The 25,313-nt window shown below is 30.0% G+C and overlaps 2 protein-coding genes across 9 annotated transcripts; one reads left to right on the top strand and one right to left on the bottom strand.

Annotated features, from left to right (window-relative positions):
• Positions 1-74: 74 nt before the first annotated feature.
• Positions 75-17,775, bottom strand: Nc73ef (oxoglutarate dehydrogenase Nc73EF). Of its 8 annotated transcripts, none has more exons than XM_072909986.1 (17): positions 17,640-17,775; positions 12,742-12,996; positions 12,442-12,651; positions 8,479-8,581; positions 7,732-7,794; positions 6,236-6,491; positions 5,723-5,957; positions 5,430-5,609; positions 5,007-5,187; positions 4,637-4,917; positions 4,335-4,563; positions 3,913-4,191; positions 3,644-3,822; positions 3,132-3,566; positions 2,865-3,019; positions 2,301-2,438; positions 75-1,882 (listed from the first exon to the last, which is right to left on the bottom strand). In XM_072909986.1, exons 2-17 carry the CDS (start codon positions 12,988-12,990, stop codon positions 1,783-1,785), a joined length of 3,273 nt encoding a protein of 1,090 aa, XP_072766087.1. In that variant the 5' UTR covers positions 12,991-12,996; positions 17,640-17,775; the 3' UTR covers positions 75-1,782. The 8 variants fall into 8 exon arrangements, with proteins under 8 accessions (XP_072766087.1, XP_072766089.1, XP_072766088.1 ...); XM_072909988.1 differs by lacking the exon at positions 17,640-17,775 and adding an exon at positions 17,189-17,314; XM_072909987.1 differs by lacking the exon at positions 17,640-17,775 and adding an exon at positions 15,322-15,572.
• Positions 17,776-18,080: 305 nt separating this feature from the next.
• LOC140675469 (uncharacterized) lies at positions 18,081-21,924 on the top strand. The gene is made up of 11 exons (XM_072910026.1): positions 18,081-18,209; positions 18,339-18,419; positions 18,591-18,872; positions 18,968-19,143; positions 19,233-19,650; positions 19,786-20,071; positions 20,197-20,473; positions 20,546-20,968; positions 21,025-21,131; positions 21,208-21,340; positions 21,405-21,924. Exons 1-11 carry the CDS (start codon positions 18,173-18,175, stop codon positions 21,663-21,665), a joined length of 2,481 nt encoding a protein of 826 aa, XP_072766127.1. The 5' UTR covers positions 18,081-18,172; the 3' UTR covers positions 21,666-21,924.
• The last annotated feature ends 3,389 nt before the right edge of the window (positions 21,925-25,313 follow it).

Below are 25,313 nucleotides of genomic sequence, written 5' to 3'. Positions count from 1 at the left end.
TATTTTCTAATTATTTTTCAACGAATTATGTGTACATGCAAATTGTAAGTATTACGAAGGGAAGAATATACGCATTAGATACGTGAGATAATGTAATTTAATCAACAATAAGATTCTATAATATCGGAATTAATATCAACGGTTTTCGCTAAACCAAATTTTAAAGTGTCAGATACTTACTTGGGGGAAATCTATTTCTGTTTGACATTCAGCCACGTGTGTTGTCATATATTATTATAAACGCATATAATAATATACGAGTAGGAACAAGTATAACTGTAGATACTGTAACTTTCATTGGGTCATCTAATTGTAAGTAATATCGTGCTGGATCGTGAAATATTACATAACTATGATTTCATATGCATCAAAATAAGATTGATTCATCAACCCGCATGAAAAAACCAAATATTATTACGACATATACAATTCTAATATAATTATTCTTTTCAATCAAATCAGGTGTATAATTTTTCACAAGATTCCTCCGGTTCTCATCTTTAAATAGGTATAATATAAATACCGTACATATATATGTATATCTTCGCGGCCCATACATGCCACGGATGCCCCAATTAAAATTATTATTGTTATTAAAATTAATCCCTTAATGCTATTAGATATTAATTTGTCTTCTACTCTCAACACTCTTTACTAAGCTGAAGTATTCATTGATACTATCCATGGGGTAGCACTAAGGCTTCGGTTGTTAAATTTTTTTTTTAAGCTAAACCAACATTGGCAATTGAAATATTTTTCAATTTAATGTTAGTATAACTAAAGCTGCGAGATATACAACTTGAGAAATAGTGCTACGTCACACGTCTGCGTCAAAGACGCGTTGCTAAACCGCCAATTATTTAACTTTTTATAAGAATACAGTAAAGGATAAAAAGTTAAAGTAATTGGTAACTATCTCATGGCATAAATTACTAAAAGAAAAAAAATTGCCATGTTTTCTCATAACCTTTTACCATGGACAGTTTTCTTTCCAAAGTGTACTTCAGAATAACCGCTATATATTAAAATGTACGCACTGCGTACCATTGCATAAATTAATAATACTTTTCTTGTTATTTATCCTATAGATTTCACAGAAGAGATTAATTCAAAATAAAATACAAATAAAATGAAATACAGAAGATGACTAACGCACGAATGTTTCACGTTCACATAGATTATAGATCAAGCGACTAGCAAGTGTTTCCCCAACAAACATTTTCATAGACATATACACATACATATATGTATATATATATATCTGTAAAACTGATATCTGATTATAAGGTATCATCAAAGTTCTACCGATTTTAATCATGCCCATTAAGTATCTCGTCCAAACTTACACGCACAATCAAGTTTTTGTCTATTAAGAAAAAAATGTACAAACTTTATTACAAACATAAATAAGAGAAAGAAATGTATATATGAGTTGCTCATTGCAAATCGATAATATAAATAGGTAAAAGATTTCTAGTAGAAACTAATGATCAATTATATTGAATAGTAATAACTGACGGCTATCATACTTAAACTTAGTAAGTTTATACTGTCCATGTGTTATGCAAGTCGATGACAAAAAAGATTGCATTTTGAACGGACGAACGCGATACATTCGTGCGCATATACAAACAAACGTAAAAGACGCCATTATGAAGAAATTGTAAACGACTATGTGTAATCTCTGTTGCATATTATAAGATGAGCAGGACACAAAAATATTAAGATACACGAGAAAAATAAATAAATCTTGAGTTTTCTATGTAATGCTAAAAAGGATCATTAAAAATTGAGGGCGTCGTCAGTTAGTTGTTTGAGTTCCTTGAGATGTTGCATTTTACTGCCAGTTGCGGGTGATGACGCTGTAGCACGTCCAGCATAGCTAAAATATTAATATTTTCGTAAGTGTCAATTTTTTTGTACATGCTTTTATAATATAAAAAGAGATTTATAACTATTAACAATAATATAAAGTCAACGATCCCTACTGACGAAAGAATTGTTTCTGATCTTTGAGAAACTGAAATAATACCACAATTATATGCATAATTATTATTGACACACTAATTATTTTTTAATTATTTTGATTATATATTTTTTATATAAATGTAATATTTTTGATATATAAAATAATTTTCTAATACATTATCACTGTAATTAGAAATACTAATGCAAGATTTTCATGTTACTTTCAAAATAAATGATTCACGAAATATATGGAAACTAATTCACATTCTTTTCACCAATTTTTTATTATATATGAAAACAATCATAATTTTTCATTGTTTCACTAATGTTACCTCACTATTCTCTGCTTTGGTTCAGTAGGTTCCGTTGACTGCTCTGTCACAATTGTTTTGGGTTTGGTCGGTTTGGGTGATGAAAACAAATCAGCTAACCATCCTCGATCACTTTCATTCGTTTCTGACGCACCACCACTGCAACACACGGCCCAGATTCTTCATTTTATTTTCGTGAAATTGATGGAAACGAGAAAAGCAGAAGCCTATATGACTTGTAACAACTTATTGCAATAAAGAAAAATACATATATACATGGTTAGGTACTCCAAATATGTATAATAAAATAAAATAAAATTTGAAATTTATAATTATAAATTTTGACACGTTGCGTTGGTATATCTTACATTGTCGCGATAAAATAAAAAATGTGGGCCGTGTGAACAAAATACAGGAAAAGGAAAGAAAAAGAGAGAAAAGAAGAAACACAACATTGTGTAGCACATAGTGAATACATAAATGCACACATTCACACACATACATACGTCTTATTTTTTCCACAGTTGGAATTTGATTATATCGAGTTTGTTTTTTCGTTTGTTATTAAGTTTGTTATATACTTACTTTACGCTTCGGGTGCCATTGAGCGCCGTGTGGAATCTCGGCTGCACGTAGGTCCATGCGCCTTGATTCTTAGCCTCTTCTTGAGCCCATAATAATTCCGCATTAGGATACTTTGCAGCCTCCTTCTTGACGAGATCGTACGGGAAAGGCGAAATCTATAGAACCAAAATAAATTGATTAAAATATCTTTAAAATATTGTAATTTTTCTAATTATGATTAAAGGAGATATTTGACTTTTTAAACTTATTCTAAAAATAACAACTAACTTGTTCCACTCTAGCAATCGCGATCCTGTCGTCCAATTTCCGTTCAGCGCGAGCTTTCTTCAGATCGTAATAAACCTTTCCAGAGCAGAACAATAATTTCTTAACGTTGTTGGTATTCTGGGCTGCTGCACCCTCCTCCGGTATTACTCTAAGGAACTGCGTGTCTTCCAACATCAAGTCAAAGTTAGACTTGGCTTCTGGATGACGGAGCAACGACTTTGGTGTCATTAAAATCAACGGCTTCCTGAATGGTAGCGCGATCTGCCGTCTCAGGATGTGGAAGTAGTTGGCCGGCGTGCTGCAATTGGCAACAATCCAGTTGCTGTCATGCAACTGACGCACGGCAAACTCCTCACTTTCAGGCGGGAAATAATCTGGATCATCAGCGGACATCTGAAGGAAACGTTCCAGACGAGCACTGGAGTGCTCGGGACCCTATGGCAAAAAGATGAAAGTCAATTTAAAATTGACAAATTGAAAACAATCCAAGTTTATTCCAAGCTTGTATTTACCATTCCTTCGAGACCGTGAGGTTGTAACATGACCAAACCGGATTGTCTAACCCACTTGGCTTGACCACTGCTGATAAACTGATCGATTATACATTGCGCCGTATTATTGAAATCTCCAAATTGAGCTTCCCAGCACACCAATGCGTTAGGATTTGTCATAGAATAACCCAACTCAAATCCTATAATTACGATAAGGTAACTTTAATATATACACACAAAATATAAATTATAAAGCAATAACTGTGTTAAATAAAAATTTGTGGTCTTACCAAGAACGCCGAATTCGGATAAAGAGCTGTTGCATACTGTATAAGGTGCCTGATCGGGATACAGATAACACAGTGGTCTGTAAGTTGCCTTGTCAACAGTCTGATGATGTAGTACGTGATGCCTGTGCGAGAATGTGCCTCTCTCCACATCTTGGCCTGACAAACGGACGTGAATACCTTCTTTGAGGAGAGATCCAAAAGCCATAGCTTCACCGAGAGCCCAATCGACAGTTCTAGCCTCGATCATTTCCATACGAGCCTTCAAAATACGTTCAATACCTGTAAAAAATTAAAATTAAATTAACACATTTTTCTGTATACGTTTATATAATTTTAATTTTTTAATTATAATTCTTTATCTCTAATCTCTTCCAATATCTCTTGTTATCTCATTTCATATTTTCTAACGTCGCTCTACTTACCTTTGTGAATGACAAACTCAGCAGCATTTGGCGGTGGTGACGAGAATTTTTTGCCAATGTGTATAAGTGTGTCTTCTTTAATACCAGTGGGTGATACTTTCAATGGATCTTTTCCTTCAAAGAAACCGGACCATGGCGAATCCAACCAGTCCTTGTACTTGATGTGTGTCTCCTGTTTAGCGTTGTTATATGCTTCTTCGCAAATTTTTTCATATTTATCTTTGACATCCTACAACGCGGATAAAAGTTTTTAGCGTAAGAGCAATCATATAAAATACATTTTGCGCGTACAACTTTCGTACCTTAACTTCCTCGGGGGTGACAACACCATCGCTGATGAGCGTATTGGCGTATTTGTCGAGAGCTGGTGGAGTGTGCTTGATCTTGCGATACATCAGAGGTTGCGTGAACATCGGTTCGTCGATTTCGTTGTGGCCGTTTCGCCTATAGGAGACTAAATCAATCACAACATCCTTGTGGAAAGTGGCCCTCCATTCCGCTGCTACCTTGCATACATGCATCACGGCCTCGGGATCGTCAGAGTTCACGTGGAAGATGGGCGCGTTCACCACTCGAGCTACATCTGATAACATAAAATAACATATAAGTTTGTTTATACTAGTTTGTGATATCATTAAAAAATAAAATGAACAATGTTTCGTGAATACTAACCAGTACAGTACGGCGATGATCGTGAATGCCTTGGATCCGTCGTGAATCCAATTTGATTATTCACGACAATGTGAATAGTACCGTGTGTAGTGTAATCAGGCAGATCAGATAGATGCATTGTCTCGAAGACAATACCCTGACCGCAGAACGCTGCATCTCCATGAAGAAGGATGGACATGACCTGGAATACACATGAAATATTATTAACTCATCCAAATGAATTTTTTATCTATTACTAATAAAGTTTTATTTACTTTAATCAAATTTTTATTTTAACGATAATTTAATTGGTTTAAGTCTCATACGATTATAATTTTTTTTTTTTAATTTAGAATCGCTTATTGATATGTATTTATATAACATTCTAATTTTATAAAAATCCTTGTTATATGTAGAAACTTGGTTTAAGTAATAACTACTTACTTTTTTGCCTTCGCCATCACCACGATAGAATTGCTCAGCGCGTGTTTTACCTTGAACCACCGGGTCTACAGCCTCCAAGTGCGATGGATTTGCAACCACAGCGAGACGAATATTCTTATTCGTTACACGATTCAGACGTTCGATGTATGTACCCAAGTGATATTTTACATCACCGGAACCCTAACAATCATTTTACCATTATGAAGAGTCTCAATAAATCGCGTAAAGTAAGAATGCATTAGCAAAATACATTTTCTATTATACAACTAAGAAACATCATTTTTACTGCTTACATCATCGGCGGCTTCGAGAGCAGCAAATTGTGTAAATATTTGGCTCAATGGCTTGCGACAGACATTAGCGAGAACATTGAGACGACCACGATGAGGCATACCCATGACAATCGATTCGACTCCCAGTTCCGTGGACTTGTCGATCACTTGTTTCATAGCTGGAATCAAAATTTCACAACCCTCCAGACCGAATCTCTTCTCCGAGGACCATTTGCGCGCCAAGAATGCTTCAAATCTACGATTAAGATTATGATACGTTTATTAGACATTTCTTAGATAATTAGACAGATAAAAACTTAAAAACCTGAATTTCATAGTTACATGTTTAACAAAATGTATCGAATGTATAAAAATGTCTTTTACAGAAGTCTTTTAATGAATTACATGATATCATATGAAAAGATAAAATATGATAAAACAAAGACAAAAGAAATAAAAATAAAGAAAAATTTGTGACTAACAGATTGAAATATTTTATTTAGAATAATACTCGATTGACGCAGCTGTTATTACCCAGTTGCGCGCGTCAATCTTGCTAAAATGAGCCTTTTTTCATCGTTTGTGACTTCCATGATTCCGGGTGTCTCCATCTTCTTCCTAATCCAATTGCATTGTTCCAAAGAGTTGATAAACATGAACTCGACGCCGATGTGACCGCAGTAAGCGGCCTCGAGTCGCTTTAAAATCTCACGTAGTGGCAATGATTTCTCCTTGCCACCGATAAACGTAGTTCCTGGCAATGTGAAAACGCGATCCATGTCCGACTCCTCTGTTTTAATCATGGAAAATGAAAAATACATATTTTACAAGTACTCCAAAACGCAGTATCTACAATCAAGAATTATGTTTAAATATTATATTCATAAATATATTAAAAACAGATATTTATGCACATTTAAATACATAGTGCATTTGAGTAAGCTATAACAATTCCAATATTATCTGTAACTGTAGCATTTATTTCGCGCATACTTAACTAATAGACCGTTTGGTATAAATAAATATAAAATGAAATGATATGATGTATTATGTATATAGGAAACTGTGGAAGAGTGTTTGGTGTACTTTTCTTCTTACTTGTTTTGTTTAAAACTGATACTGAAAATGTACCTTTTAAATACTCCAAGATTTTATTTTCAATTGTAATTATTTTCTTGGATACACTCTAATATTTACTCTATTAATTTCAATTTAATAAGTTATATTTAATATACGTCGCACAATATGTATAATATAATTTTTTTTTTTCATTTCTTTCTTTAACAACAATACAAATTTGATATTCACATAATGTGAAATATTTGCTAACGTAAACATGCATTATACTTTTCAGAGATAATGTAAGTGTACTGTGTTGAGATCACAATATATTACAATATGCGTGACAGTGCAAACAAATCCTAAACCCTGAAGAAAAAAGAAAATTCTCTGTTAAAAAGGAAAAGTTATAAGCTTAAATAAAGCATCAGTAATTTAAACAACCATCGAAAATTAAAATAAAATAGAAAGACATAATGTAAAATATAATATAAAATGTAAACAAAAAATAAAATGTAGTGCAGTGAGAGGGATACACAAAATAGAAGGAAAAGACACATGTGTTAGAATGTTGTCAGATAATATACGCAACATTTCAATTTGGCAACAGAACAAGACATTCGGAAGTAAAAGAGGAACAAAATTAATTTTTATAGTTTTATATGAAAAAAAAGATACCACACAAATATCTATTATTTAAATATTTCGTAATATCGAAATATTCACATGTCCCTCCTTCAATTCCGCTACAGGAAACGTTCGAGAGCTACTTCTTGTGTGCAAACATATTTACATAACATAGATAAGATACAAAATAATCCAATTTATGTCTTATCTATATTATAAAAGCTTTTGAAAACTCTATTTAATCCCAAAAAGCTCAAATAAACCAACATCATCACCAATAATATGCTAGCGTAAGAAGTTTACTTTAAGAAATTTCTTTGGTTTGAGCAATAATTATTACATACTTTTCATTAGGACAGCTACTCGGTATTGTAGTTCCTGTGAGAAAGTAGTACGTGGTCTCTTCCCTGTGGAAGATTAGACATTATACTCAACAATTGTATCAAATTGTATCACTGATCATCAAAGAACTTTCTTCTTTACTTGCTGTATTCAGTTTACATTAGCTCGATAAAATGACTCAAGAAATAAATTAGTCACTATACCTGATTTAATCTTTCTGATTACGTTAATAATTAAATATGTTGCACATTTTATCTTTCACATTGATATCTTTATTTACATTGATATGATTAAGATAATTATGTTAGAAGGATATGAGAATAAAAATAAGCAAATTATTTTAAAAAAGTGCTAATAATAAAATACTAAAATACGTTGAATTCTATTGAAAGAATTAATCGATAAAATAAATATATATACTAAATTAATAACATGAAGCAAAGCTTTATAAATATTTTGTGTGTATGAACTTACTTAAAAGAGAATAGAATGTTCATTCTTATTTACATTTAAATTTAACGTGAGAGAAAAAGTTACACATAGTTTTACGTAAATAAGATAATTATTGATCGAAAATACGTTTGAAGATACGATAAAAAGTTAAAATTGAATTACTATGTTCTACTACTAGTTAAATTGATTAGCAGCCTTCTAATGCATCAAGAGATGCGGTTTTGTTCGAGAAATATTTCTTTTTTTTACATTTTACTCTTTTCTATTTACGTAGAATCACGTTCATTTAGGCTTACCAAATGAATAAGAGGTATAGAGTAATTCTTGCGGATGCTTATCATCAAGATCAGCGCTGTTGATGCCGAGAGGATCCAATTTAGCGATATGATGGCCACGAATCTGTCAATTTAATGTCACATTCATGCGAACCAAGTAGTTCACTTTTGATTGTGTGTGATCTAATATATTTAATTAAGATATAAATTACTGTGTTTGATGTTCCATTTTCTTCAAAAAATATTCTTAGATATGTACATCACAGCAAAGACAATACATAAATGTTCAATGCACACAAGCTGTCGTTATGCTTTCTTACAAAAACATCATGTCACAGTAATTAACATTTCATATGCATATTATCAAAATATCAAATATTTTAATTTCATTTCTATTTTGTAAGTGTATTATCTGCTCCTTTTCACATCCTTATTAATATTTTGATTATTATTTTGTTATAAGAAAGGAACAACGACGAAAGTATCTACTAAAAAATCCTCTTATTTAATGCAATTCGCGTAAAGAAAAATAATATAATAGTACATTAGTATATGTAAAATTTGGAAAGACACAGGCATGCTAGACGATAAATGTATACAAAAGTTCAAAAGCAATACATATAATAACACACACATGCATAAAGTCGACAAAAATTTCTTAATTCTTACCTTTGACATTTTACTCGCATACATATTGAGCAATGTACATATTTATCAATTTTTACTCTATTAGATATAAATGCATAATGTTATACTATAATATGTCAATATATTCAATAGTTTCACGCCTACATATGCATGAACTTTCAAATTATGAACAAAGCTGATCAGTTATCAATTATTATGAAGAAATGGGGTGTATCGTTTCTGATTTTCCAAATGAATGTAATGTTTACTAAAACATTTTCAGTATCAGTGTACATAAATGCGCCGTAAAGTTTCTTAACCATCTTCCTTTTGTACAATATATCTAACATTTACTTTTATATACAATATTTTTTATATATCTCTTTTCCACTTCGTTAAAAGTGGTCTAATTGTAGAGTATTCTCAAACTTGAGAAATTACTATTTCTTATTTGACTTATTTTAATAATATTTAACTTACTTGATTTTAATGGTATTTTAAATGGTTACGTATGTCTTATCAATAATTGCTTTAAAATTGTACAATCTAAAATTGCATACTTTGTCATAAATAAGAATATAAACAATTTTTACAATTACTGCTTATAGAATTATTACTTATAGAATTAAAGATTTTACGTGAATGAAAAATTTATGTAAATGTAAGTAAAAATATTCTTTTCGCAAAATAAGAATAAAATGTGTTAAATATGTAATATGTAAAAATGATTATATGAAAAAATAATACAATTAAATGTGAAAAATTGAAAAAAAAAAAAAAAAAAAAAAGTCGACGAATGAAATTGTAGAAAACACAAACAGAATAATCTGTAATTCGTGTATGCATTTATACAACACAATATTCTAAAATAATGCAATACGCGATTCTCATATAGCTTTATGATATGAAAAGAAAAATCGCATGTTTGTTTATATATATCATAAAAGAAAAGCCCATGAAAAATGCTTTGGAAGAAAAGCCTTACCAAGCATGTATTGACGCAGTACTTGTTCTGGTGACCCCTTGCGAGCTGCATAATGCGTGTGTATCAGGTCTGTTTGCATAATACCCAGTGGGTCCAGATCGGCAACTAAGTGACCTCGGGCCTACACGCGAATAATCCCGAAAAAAACCTCACATTTATATAACTGTATCTACCTTCGCAACTAGTACTACACATAGTTACAATGAGAGAAAAAAGAAGCAATACAGCGGATAGATATAGCAAAGTTGACAGACATTCCATATATATCTGTATATTTGTGTTTTGTAGCAGATAGTTGTAGCATATGCCAAGGAATTATATGGATTGTAACAATGCTTGCATGAAAGATGCTTTTTACATTTTTATGTAAAATGGTAAAAGAAATTACAATCATTATTGTAATTTGTATCAAAGAATTATTATGATTTTAACTAATCAATTAGAAATAGCGTGCTGCTTCTTCCTCGATAAAAATATCTAATCTCTATTAAAAAGAAAAAAAAATCAGTAGAAAGAAAGATAAGTAGGAAGAAAGATATTTGCAAGATTCCATTCTTGTTGAAATGTGGAATTACAAAACGTGCTTGAGATTGAAGAGCAACTGATTGAACAACTAGTTAAGCTAATTACACAAACTAAGACTATTATGTAATATATTTTCATTTATCAACCATGTATTGATATAACACATGAGACCAACACAAATATTCAAAAATTTGAGAACATGTATGATATAGCTAATAATAAGCATCAATTGCAATACAATGTCCCAGGTTCATATTAATATTCATTTAGATTGTATATAAAGCTTATATACAATCTAAATGCAAATCATATACAAAGTTTGTATAGATTGCATTTATATCGCATATTCTAATTCAATTGAGACACTGAGACACAATACCGAAAGATTTTGTCCATTTCACATGCATACAAATATATTGACGTATGTACAATGTATTAATACATGCTGTAGTCATTTCTGTCACGTATAAATAAATTACGAAAACTGATATACTAACAATATATTAGAATTTTCAAAAGAATGACAGAGAACTGAATTTATAAAAAAACTTCTTTATCATTATATATACATATATATATATATATATATATATATATATATATATATATATATATATATACATACATACATACATACATACATACATACATACATACATACATACATACATACATACATACATACATACATACATACATACATACATACATACATACATACATACATACATACATACATACATACATACATACATACATACATACATACATACATACATACATACATACATACATACATACATACATACATACATACATACATACATACATACATACATACATACATACATACATACATACATACATACATACATACATACATACATACATACATACATACATACATACATACATACATACATACATACATACATACATACATACATACATACATACATACATACATACATACATACATACATACATACATACATACATACATACATACATACATACATACATACATACATACATACATACATACATACATACATACATACATACATACATACATACATACATACATACATACATACATACATACATACATACATACATACATACATACATACATACATACATACATACATACATACATACATACATACATACATACATACATACATACATACATACATACATACATACATACATACATACATACATACATACATACATACATACATACATACATACATACATACATACATACATACATACATACATACATACATACATACATACATACATACATACATACATACATACATACATACATACATACATATATATATATATATATATATGTAATGTGTGTGTATTAATAGTTTAGGTTAACTTATTATAATTTAGAAGCAGACTATCATGCTATCTTTAATGTATTAAACGTTAAAAATTAAAAAAAAAAAAAATAATTATGTTTTTAGATAAAGATAGGAACAGAAAATATATTAGCAATCCAGAGAGTATTGTTGCAATCTCCATATGATCTCCATCTATGATTAAAGTATTATCATAAGAAAATATATTTTTTAAGTACATTTAATGCATTAATTTATAAGTTACTTTGTTACACAAGTAAATTATATAGTAAACTGCAGTAAACTAAATAAAGAGTCACGTCTCTTGCAAACAAGGTAATAAAATTGGTAATGACTAAAGATTATTAGCTCACTGATATATGTTTCATGAAAATCCAAAATAAATAGAATGGCTTATATAAGATATTTGTTTGCAAGAGCAACACATTTTTTTTATTGAAAGTAAACAAAATTTCGACATCATACCTGATAAGAACGAATAATAGCTTGCACCGCTAGGTGATCTCCAATAATTTTATCGCTAACAGGCGATTGTGCCATTTGTGTTCCGCTACCCAAGGGCAACAAAGCTCCGAGCGGTATTTGATTGTAACTTGGAGCCAGGGATGGTGGTGCCTGATATGCTAATCCTGGTGCAGCTCCAGCAGTACTGTTTCGAAAGAAGGAATCCCATGACTAAACAAAGAAATAAACAAAGATAAAATAAATTTAAGGATAGTCTTTTCACATAAAAATGTGTACAATAATATAGTCGGATTTACTCACTATATGCACGCTATGCGGATCTTGCAGCCACGCATTGTACATCTCCTCCACGTACGTGCTCGTACTGCCATTTAGGAAGGGTTCCGTTGCTACAGGACTATTATATTTGCGTGCGAATTCAGTAAAGATTACTTGAGTAGTCCTGGTCAATGGATGACTGCGGGCAACCCAGGAAGCATATCTTTCAGGCCCACATATGCGCGGCGCCAACGGGGCCAGCGTATTCAATACTGTCCTTGCTTTGTACATTTTCGTCTGAAATATATAAAGTATAATAAAGCTTCATTCTTTTGACATAAGGAAGAGATATAGATAAACTAATGAAACTGTGTAAATGTAGTCATAAGATATTCTCAATATTTATGAGTCATTTAAATGTCTATAAAAAGTGATTAACAGTTGTTTATTGGCTGAAGATCACATTTTTTTAGATTAAGCGTTTCAAGTGCCAATCCTAAGATATTAATGAAAGTACAGACTTGAGATAAGGTATAGTGTTGATGTATAGTAAGCAAGTAATCTTGTTAGCACAATCAGAATCTGATTTATCTGACTTTATTTATTATACTGTAGTTCCTTATCATTGTTTTTATTGAAATCTAGACTTTGTGCATGTCGTATCCATTAATTACTGAGAAATGTGAACAAGATACATCTTGCAATTGTATAAACAACGATTAGTATATATTGGTATATATGTATCTAGATATATATGTTATACAATTATACATTATATTACATGCGTATTTATGCATGAGTCAAATAAAACTCACAATCAGACAATTTATAACTCTGTTTACAGAATTTATTATGTGAAGAACCTCATTTTCGACATATAAAAATCTATTGCATCATAAATTGCAATATCAAATATGGAATATACGATAAAACCGATCAATATCCGTGTATCTTTAAACAAAAATGATGCGTAATTATTGTACATTTCCCGCATAAGAGTAAAATTTCGTCATCTAAAATTAATTGAGAAAGAATCACATTATATTATCGGCATATGCAACAATTGATATTGATATTATTTGTTTATACCGGCAAAGTAGTCTTTATATCTTACTACGTACTTGTAATACCTGTTATAAATATTGAGATGTTAGAGAGTTCTATTTTTAAATAACTGGCCGGTTACCAGATTGCACAATATAGTTCTAGAAAAAATATGCAATAAACATCTGACACAAAAGTTCAAATGCAAAGAATTTATATATCTTGTAAAACTTGAGAATATGTATTCTATAAGCAAATATAAAATTGAATATTACATTAAAAGATTTTCAGTAGGTTTTCAATGTATTAGTAATTTACAAAATGTTGGCCAAAAAGTAAATGTCGCATTTCTGTAGTACTTATTGTTAGATGACGTTTTTCAATTCAAAGCTTTTTCCTAAGCTATGAAATATATAAACATATTCTAAAAGCTGCGTGGTTTAAAAAAATAAAGATATCATATTTGATTAAATTTCTTAAATTGACCTTGTTTTGAAAATGAATGACAAGAGAGTATTTTCGAGCAATTATGCTTTTTTGCAAAAAAGAAACCACTTGTACTGCGTTTTTGCGGAAATAAAAAAAACATAATTGCTTAAAAGTATCTTCTTGTCACTCATTTTCAAAACAAGGTCAATTCAAGAAAATTTAATCAATGTAATAATTTTTTTTAAACCACACGTTGAAGTTTTAATTTTTAAAATATATTTTATATCTTAGGAAAAGTATTTTGTATTGAAAAATATTTAAAAAATCATCTACTGCAATAATATATTATTTTTTGGCCAATATTATCTGAAGTATTTCTTCAATAATATAAAAAAAAAAAAAAAAAACAGTATAAAGGTTAAAAAGCGTAATAGATAAAGCAAGTGAAGTTTTATATTATCACAAGCCAATGAAATCCTGATAAGCTTTGACAGATGTGTTCTATTTGCCAGAAAGAATTCATAGTCTCTAAGATGAGAAAACTCTTTAAAATATTGCGTTAATCTTTAAGAAAAAAAGAGAAGTATTTTTTACAGAAAAAGTATACTATATTTTATGTTAAAAGACATCCAGACTGAAATTGAAATAGCTGCACTAAATATTTATAGGCATTATGACAGTTCAAAACAATAAAGCATACCGAAACTTGATAACAATACTTTAATAACAACATCAGTCAAGATAATTGTAACACTAATATTTATTACTAGCTTTCAAATTTTCAATTATTAATCATTTTTATTTAATATTTGATATACACATATTTTTTATTTATTTAATATTATTTAATATTCCAATGAATCATTAAATGAGTGACTCAGACACAGTCTATAAAAAATGAGTACCTGATACTGTGTCACTAAAATTTTAGAGATCAAATTATAAGACTCCAACAATATTAAGATAAGTAGGAGAAATAAAATAAAATTTTAAAGAATCAATGTTTTCATTTATATCAAAATCAAGCAATACTCTTGAATAAACACTATTTAATTATATCGTTTCACTTTCCTTAATGACTGCAAAAAAATCATATCGTTATAAAACATACAACCTTGATTGTAAAAGATACAAGGTGTCGCACATTACCTTGATTAGCTTTAAAATTTTTAAAATACCCAATGTGCAGATTGTAGAGAATTAACAAATTAACACAAACACTTTTAATCTCACTAATGTACAATAAAACTATTTTCGAAACGTTTCGATCGCTCGGCCTCGTTTTCACGCACGTGACGCCGGGTAAAATGCGGACTTCCCAAGTTTCCTTCGTAGAAAACTTCCGCGAGATCGTACGAAGGTGGGTGGGAGAAGACCTGATTGTGCCGCTACGTTAGTTATTGTGAAATGCAGCGAGATACCTACGACACTGATTGTGAGAATGTCGCGCTGTTACTTGAATGTCACATGGCGGATGACAGGCGAAGCGACTTATGCATATATCGTCAGAGACAATCTCTATCGCACATGGATTACACAATCGCGATTATTCTATGTCCGTTTCTATCAGTTGTATGATCATATTTTTCTGCGCTTGAAATAAGAGAGTGTAAAAAGAGAATACACATAAAACTCTAAAAAACGAATAAAGTTTTAAACCTTTTTATTTTTAATTACATTTTTTGTAATTAAGGGGGAGACTCAAGTAGTTCTGAAAATGAAAGGTAATTTTCGGAAATTATTTTCAGGAAGAAAAGGATTGATTAAATTTTCTGAAACTTTCAATATATTTTTTGTGTATGTTTTTAAATATAAAAAAAATTTTTTTATTGAAATACGTCCATTTTTTGCGAAGTTATAAATCTCGGTCTTCACCGCCGACGTTGCTAATCGGCGTGTAATCTAGAGGCTTCCTTGGTTTTGTTCTAGAACAAAAAAAAACCCAAATTTGTTTTTTAAGTAAAATTACAAATCGGAGGAACCTAAAACCACTATAAAAAAACGTTTGAAATTAATAATACGGAATCATTTGTACAAAAATTTTACGCGAAAATCAGTATCTTTTTTTTTTTCAATGCTCCGTATTATTAATTTTAAATAGTTTTTAAAAATAATGGTTTTAGGTTCTTCCGATTTGTAATTTTATTTAAAAAAATTTGTTTGGTTTTTTTAGTTCTAGAATAAAACCAAGGAAGCCTGGACTACACATATTAAAAGTTTCAGAAAATTTAATCAATCCTTTCCTTTCTAAAAAAAATTCTCGAAAATTATCTTATTTTTAGCGATTTACTTGGGTCTATATATATATATATATATATATATATATATATATATATATATATATATATATATTGCAATATGTACATTTTAAATCTAGCAAATCATAAATGTTTGTACGCACTCGGGATTTACAAAAATTAAAATCCAAAACATATGTATTTTAAACCCGATATTCATAAATTATTCTTATTTTAAGATCGTCTTAAGCAATAATGTTTATACAGTGATTAATTATAATTAAGATTGTACTTAAGCCGGTCTTAAATACAATAATAATTTGATTACCGGACTATGAATATTAATTTCAGGCCGATATTCATAGTCCAATCTTATATTTATGATCGTCTTAAGATCTCGTTTAACCAATAAAATGATGTTATGTGGCCACTTCGTTGGTCATATTTTTCTACATTTTTGTAAGATGTACTCGTTGCATTTTCGGTTTTATAGAAAGGAAAGCACAAAAAAAAAGTGTAGGAAAATGCGATCATGAAATTTAATTACGATTAAAAACTTTGCATTTTGCGGAATTTTGAAAACAAAATGAATTGCAGAAAAATGTGCAATTAAAATGATCAGTGCGTGTATACTCAAATTGCACTTGAAACGCAATACTATTTGACTCACGTGTCATGTAAGTATGTACGCCGCTCGAAGATGCCGGCAGAGAAAATTGCTAACGAAAGATTTGCTAATAAATCATTGACAAGCTGTGAATAAAGAACACGACACTTACGATGGAAACGGTAGCAATTTTCGATTTTTACACCGTCTTGACGTCACGCTCTGCGTATTTGCAAAAATCTGCCGTCGATTTTGAAAACGAACTACGAATTTTCGATTTTATCACGAGGTACGGCAGCGGCGCGCGCGCGCGCGCACGCACACACGCACATACACGCGCAAATTATGCACGCCGGAAATTATCGTTTTCTTTTTTTCTTGAGATAAAAGAGTACGCTGGGGGCTCGTACATATCGCGAAGTCGGTCGACTATTTTTGTCGTTTGTTGGTTTTGCACGGTCGACTTTACGTAATCGAACGTAATAACCTAACGCGATCGCGATATCGTATGAAACAGCTGACCGACAGTGATTACGTGCAGTGCGTCATTAATGAGAGATTAATAGATCGAGATGCATCGCAATATGAGTCTGACAACGTCAAATTTATCACAAAAAGCTTACCTGATGTTAACGTTACGACAATCGTAGACCATCCACCATTTGCAACTCGTTGATACCAACTATTACCGTTTGCGAGCGCCTTGTGAATATATTGACAGAAATGAATTCGAGCGCCATCTGACGACAAAAATAGGTATTAATTAGATAATTAACTTACATTTGATAAGATAGAAATCTACATTCATACTTAATATGTGTGAACGCGTGAATGACGTCATGAAAAATTTAAAAATGCTTTATATTGTCAAATTATAGATGTTGAATTTATCTGTGTAATTTTCCAAAACAAAGAAAGATGTATGCAACAAGAGAACGATGTAATCGTCCAACGTGTTAACTGTAACCTATGAATTATTTTTCGAATTTTGTACGTCTATATATGTTTTGTTTTGAACAAAAATTATTTTATGAAGATTAAATTATTTTTATTCATACATAGTGTATTACAATTTAAATTCAGAATAACACATTAAATTTTGTTGCATCATGTGAACAAGAAATTGTGGAACTTAAAGAATCTGACATAAGTCAACATGAATATTCAGAATAGCAAAAGCGGAATTTTAATTGGTAATTATTTAAGTAAAAAGTTTTACTAAATTTAAAACACCTTTGAAAATTCTAAAATTATTTTTTTCTAGTAATTGATTTTTAAAATTTCTATACACTGTGTATTATATATTACATTTATTTTCATAGAACCATCTTTAAAGGCTCAATCTGAAATGCAATCATGCAAATTAGACGAATCGGAAAGCAAACCAAATTTCACGCTAAAAAGTATTATCGTGTTAATATAAATCAAATTTTTCTTATTTATATTAATATATTATTTTATATAGTAATGTTATATAAATTCGAAATTTTAAAACATTAAAAATATTTTAACATTGTTATATATTGAAAAATATTTTGATATTATATTTTGATTAACATTATTGCCTTATTTAGAAATGGGGCAAGAATTGGATAGAGCGGAAACAAAATGTTCTACGTTAAAGTCCGAATTAAATTATGTGATGGGAGTTTGTCAGAAAGTCAAATCGGAAATGAAAGGCAATAAAGAAAAATCTGACATTTCGTTACAGCCAATAAAATCATCATCTGGAAATCCAAGCTTAAAATTTTTTATCGAACATAACAATTATAATAACGAAATTATGGCTACCAATAAAATTCCAAATTTTAATTTTCAAAGAATTTATGACATTGAACACAAGACAGAAAATTTTGGTATAAAATAATTTTTTACATTAAAACTATAAATAAAAATCAATTTATTAAAACTAAATAAAAATCAATTTATCTAAATATCTATATTCTCGTAGATAACTTGTCACCTAGAGGAATCGTTGACAATGATGATGTTATCGAGGAATCCGAAAGCTTGAAGCAACAAAAGCAAAATGGATTATTGAATGTTACAATTGTATCGAAGACCCAATTAGATAAAAAGCTTCCTATCGTGATGACGACGATGCCAATTCAGAATGAAACTTTGAAAGTATGTGCATACTTTATGTATTATAAATCATACACACATATACAATCCTGTATATAAAAGTTAGACTTAAAAATTCTCTATACAAATAGGTGAATAGAGAATATGAAAATCCGCAGTCTTATTTTCCGGAATACGTGCAGGAACAATCAATGTTGCAATCAATGTTGAGCGTAGAAGATTCTGTCGAAGAACTGACAGCAAAAGCTAATGAGGAGAATTACTTTCGCATAATTCCACCGAACTCTGCAAGAAGAGATATTAGAGATACGGAATTGAATTTAAACATTCCGGATACTGCGAAAGTTAGACGAGCAGAGAAAAATAAACACGCTTCTAATAAAATAGATAAAAGCGAATCAAATTCCATTTGTAATAAAACGAATGATATGTTATCTAAAATGCGAAAGAGGAAAGGAAGATTACGAAATTCCATTTCCAAGAGTACAGTTACTACTAAAGATACAAATCTCATCGGTAAAAAAGAAACAAAAAGGCGCAAACATAGAAGTAAAAATTCGCATAATTTATATTTATACAATTGTATTCTATTTGCTAATTTCTATTCATATAAGTCTATAATCATTGTATTGAAAATATAGATTTTACGTCGAATCTGTTATTTAAAAACAATATTTAATGTAGGCCATGGGATTATTCATCATCAATCTAATTTTTCAAAAAAGTCAAATGACGTCGTGGAAATTTTTCATAATACTACATTGAAGAGTAGCAATTCTGGAATATCTAGTAGACATTCTAAATTTGGTAAACAAACAAAGTGTGTAAAAAAACATTCTACTGAAACTGCTAATCAAAAGATCCAAGAAACATTACCTCCTGAACATATTTATGAATATCAATTTGATAATAAAGAGAATGAGCAGTACAATCAATGTTCTCAATCATCAAATTATCAATGCAATTCGGGGTAATTTTTTACAGTTGTAATAATAAAAATCATATCATTATTATATTATATATATGCATAATTTTTTTAACAATTAATAAATATAACACTTATTTTTTCATCATGTGAATTTGTTTCTTCTACAGAACGAATCCCGAGAACATTCAAGAACAAGATAAATCGGAAGAGCATTCCAACGATTTCTATTCATCGACGCAGTCCAAAACGCAACAATGCGAGCATAATGCTTTTAACAGATGTAACGATCCGATGTTTACTCCTAACTACGAGATGCCAACTTTGGCATCGAGATTGAAGCGTTCGAATAGATCATTCGTCAACAGGTTTAACTTCCGAAATATACCGTTCATAGTAGGAACTTCGGTAACACCCAGCCATAATCTCGGATTGAACATTCAACAAGTGAGTTTATCAAAATTCATGAAAATAGTGGATGTTTAAATGGTCTTCTGTAAAAAAAAAAAATACACACAGGTATTAAGTGTAATGAAGACGAGACAGTCGATTACGAACGATATTGCTCCGTTATTGATTCGTAAAGTCAGTAAAGGCATGAAACCGATGTCGATTCTTCTGGAACAGATAAATGGTCACTCGGAAAGATCGGCTCTCAATATAAATTCGCACTCGACTGGAATATTTAACAACGGCGAGAGCTCAAATATCAATCGAGATAAAAAATTATCCGCATTTGATTTACGTACGTCAAATGCATCTGGCAATGCAAAACTTATTCCTGAAAAAGATAACAATATCACTAAACAATTTAATAAAGAAAAGATTAATTTTTATGATCATAAGATTAAGCAGCAGTCTTCTAGTTTCATAAATAAAAGCAGCATGTCAGCAAATGAGAAAAATCAGCAAAGAGTTTCAAAAGTATCATCAAATAAAGAGGTAAATCATATTTTAACAGTTTATATCAAACATATTATAACACGTTGATATTACAGATTAATATCGGCGATTATAAAATGCGTACAATTACTAGCACACACAATTCCAAGGAAATACGTGATATTTTAATTAATCTACATGATCAATTTGAAGAAATGAACGCGTAAGTATTGGCATTAGTAAGAATTTAAGAGTCTGCATTTTTTACAAACTTACTCAGGTATATCTTTGATTTATAGGAAATATGAAGAATTGCAGTCAGAAATGGAAAAGTCCAATGATAAATCTTTAGCGAAAGAGTTGATCATTTTGGAAAAGAAACTTAATGTTAAGGAAAAAGAAATCAACGCCGTTATCGGTCTTTACAAAGAAGTGAGAACTATTATAAATACTTAATGCATTTCATACGTATATTAACGATATATTACGAGAACAGGTAATGACGCTGAAGCAGCAAATGAAAATGTTACACGATAAAAACAGTTTCGTTTGCATTACGACTGAGTCAGCTAAGGGATCTCATAAGAATTCTTTTCCTATATCGATTTTACCTGGAAAGTCTCATTCGATGAATCCAACACAAATATTCGGTCAGAGAAAATTTAATACAACACGAGAGCCACCAACTTCTATGCAATTGACCGCATTATTACGGCAGATTCAAACCTTTCATAAGCAAATGCAACTCGTATTATAACGCTACATAAAGTTATGGTAAAAAAAAGCAATTTTAATAAAAATTACTACTCTTATCGAATCGTCACACATACAGTAAATATGATAAATTTTTGGCTCACAATTAGTAGAATTTCGATAAAAAAACGACGATATTAATTGATTTTTTCTTTCATTAGGTAATATATGAAAAAGATGCGTATTTGATGTAACTTTTCACGCAGTTTTGCGAGGAGTGATTTTTAAGGTGTTTTCTTGTCTTTTACAATAAACGAACATCTCTAGCAGATCATATTCCATTTTATTCTGCGTGCTACCCCATAATAATGTGTAATATTCATTTGTATGCATGTACAATTGTATGTGATTTATGTATGCGCAGCTCTTTTTTGTCTGTGTGTGTGTACCTCTATACGTATAATACACACATATATATATATATATATATATATATATATATATATATATATATATACATGTGTATAATATGTATATAGGTACATACATAATCAACATTTGTATGAACGCCGAAGATAGTTATTTCTTTTTTTTAAGAATCTTGCTAGAGACAGATTCTTCGTCAATATAACTCTCACGGTCAATTGCAATTGTCAGTTGCAGCTACGACGATATATCTGAGAGAAATCGATCGTTACATTATTGATTTCTTGTGTTTATTTCTCTGTTGCAAGATTCTAATCTCTCTAGATATGTTCGTCAGAGATTATGTGATCCGCGTGAAATATTTATATATATATACATATATATATATATATATATATATCGTTCCTCTCTTTTCTTTAAGTACTAATTTAACGATTCATAATCTATCCAATTCTGCTTTACTAAATAAAATTTTCTTGCTCTTTTCTTGCATTCTGCCTCTATTCTCAAATACTCCTACTTCTCTCTCTCTCTCTCTCTCTCTCTTTCAAAGCATCTACACAGAATCACACGATCTGTCCTTATACGTAAAGACACTATGCACTACAAAATGTATCTTAATTAACATTAATATAAAATGTTATCTTAAATCTACGATAATGTTAATTTTTCTCTCTCTCTCTCTTACTACAAAAGGATGCGTTTAGGTGCACCCGCGAAAAATAAACATTCCTGTGGCATCGAATATAAAATTAATTTTCTCTCGTGAAGTCTCGGTAGTCCTTTTGGCAGTACGGGTAGAGGATGATAATTACGAAGAAAGCGAGAAACGGATCTTATCGTAACAATAAATGTTTTCAATGTCTATTTTTATTTCTATATATAAAAAGAGAAAGGAATAATGAAATAGTCTTAGATGAGAGATTAATTAATTTTAAGGCTCAACCACAATTAACAATATATTCTAACATTTATTTAATATTATAATTGTAATATTTTTTAATCATTCGAGAATGCGCGCGGGCGTCTATGATAAATCCGTTTCCTTTATTGTATTCTTTATTATAATTATCATGCTTCCAACCGTCCTTTTCAAAAAAGGACTTTATTTAAATTATCGTCATCGCTGTAGGATCTTCTAAAGTGATCGTCAACCTCAATAATCTTCTGCGGAGGAAGCGGAAAAATCATGTTTCTTTTATCTCGAGCTTTTAAAAAATTGTTTTTACAAAGACAAGGAAAAAGAAATGGAACCGAATACTCCACATACACACTTTCCCATCTTAACGCAAATATATCTCTCATTATATCACAGACTAAAAAATGCTTTGGTCTAAAAAATTTTCATTTTTTCTCTTTTTTTTTTTTATTCTTTATTAATTAGAACAGATACGTGTTTTGACATTCACGTGTTCACGGTTGACTTTGTCAGCGCCGATATTGTTATTTCTGAAAATATTAATTTTATCTGTGTAATCCGCGCGAAAAATGAAGCTGTTCATTAATTTTCATATTTCGTTTTGTCCATTGGCAAATTAGATGTAGAAATAACAATACATAACGAGTCTGCAAAATTTAATTTGTTGAAAGACCATTATATTACAATTCTTATAAAAATTAGTTACGGTATTAAAAAAATTATTTAAATGTTAATTCCTGTATTTTTTCTAAATCACTGGTAAAAAAAAATTATTACCTAACAAAGAGTTAAAACCAAAATGATTAAAACACGGACAATTTTGCATTTCAGTTATATATTGAAATTTCCAATTCCGATATTTGATTTCATTGCTATAATATATAAAACGCAAGAAATCTTTCGATTCGCAATGGCAATTTAGTCTGGGGCTCAAACATTTTTTTTGTATCATCAGCACGCTGTAAAACTCAAGTCATTAGATTATTAGCACCCTCGAGACTGTATGAAAAAATTGATCCAAGTGGAATTTTAAGGCGTTTTTGCGGTAGTTCCTAGTCGGCTGTGTATACATTGCGAACGGCCTTAAAATCGTACTTGTACAAAAATATAAACGCAAAAATCAACGAGCTTCTTTTAGTGAATATTCTTTTCTTTTTTTTAATACGTTATTAAGATCGTAACATTTTATAATACTCTACAATATTACAACATGTGATATCTCTTACAAGGTACTTACATTACAAGTGACCCCACAGATTCGTTCTTTACTCTCTCAGCATTAGACTTCAGCGATTACTTTAAGATGATAAAATAAATATCGAGTTCACTATAAACATTAGTCATTATATGAGTATATTCGCTCTCTCTTCTATCATTTTTCTTTTAAGTCTTATCGACACAATACTTATGATTGGTGAAATAATTTATTATATCAACTGGATTTATATATATATATATATATATATATATATATATATATATACATACATACACAAATAGCAAAAACATGATAAAATAATATCAAATAAACTCTGTTTCTGCAAACAAATGTAAATATTATAAGCATATAAAATTATATATTTAACTGTGAAATAAAAATGTTACTTGATGTATTCTTTGCAAGTTAATATACATCTGCCCTTTTATGTTGAAAAAAATCTTGATTTCTAAATTTACATTAACGATTTAAAATGAGTCCTTTTTTAATTTCTGGCATTATCTGTTCTTACATTCATCATTGAGTTTGACACTTTAATACAAACAAAGTTTATAGATCTGCACACAACAAGATATAAATATATAAGTATGCTTTATATTTGTAACAAATCAATTAAAAATTTATAAACTGTAAATATATTTCAAAACCATTATCCAGTTCCTTGTTAGCATAAAAAAGTTTATCCTAATCCTGAATGCAGGATAAATAAATGGAGGACGATCAAGTGAAAAATTTCCTGTTATCAATAATTAAATATAATAATAAAACATACCAGTAAACAATATTGGCGATTATTTCATCGCGCAATTACATCGTTACGATATATTGTAATAATTTTTTGTTCTAGAATCATTAGTGTTTAAAGAGCTCAAATGTATTATTTCAATACCATTTTTAATCTGTACTATTGCGAACTATAATTTGTCTGTTCATGCGTACTTTCAACATATCGATTATCTTGATTAAAGTAATAGTGCTGCAAATAAAATATGTCAAATTAATGCTGGAACATTATTATTTTTCGATTATTTTAAAAGAATCTATAATCAGAAAAAAATCAAATCAGTACGCATGAACTTACAAAAATGAAATAAAACCCACACTTGCAAATATTATCAAACTCCATTTTTGCTTTAAAAATCTTTTGA

The sequence above is a fragment of the Anoplolepis gracilipes genome, chromosome 17 (genome assembly GCF_047496725.1).
Source record: "Anoplolepis gracilipes chromosome 17, ASM4749672v1, whole genome shotgun sequence".
NCBI classification, from domain to species: Eukaryota; Metazoa; Arthropoda; class Insecta; order Hymenoptera; family Formicidae; genus Anoplolepis; species Anoplolepis gracilipes.
Note: the sequence above shows the minus strand (reverse complement) of the source record. Positions and strands in the feature narration are given on the sequence as shown.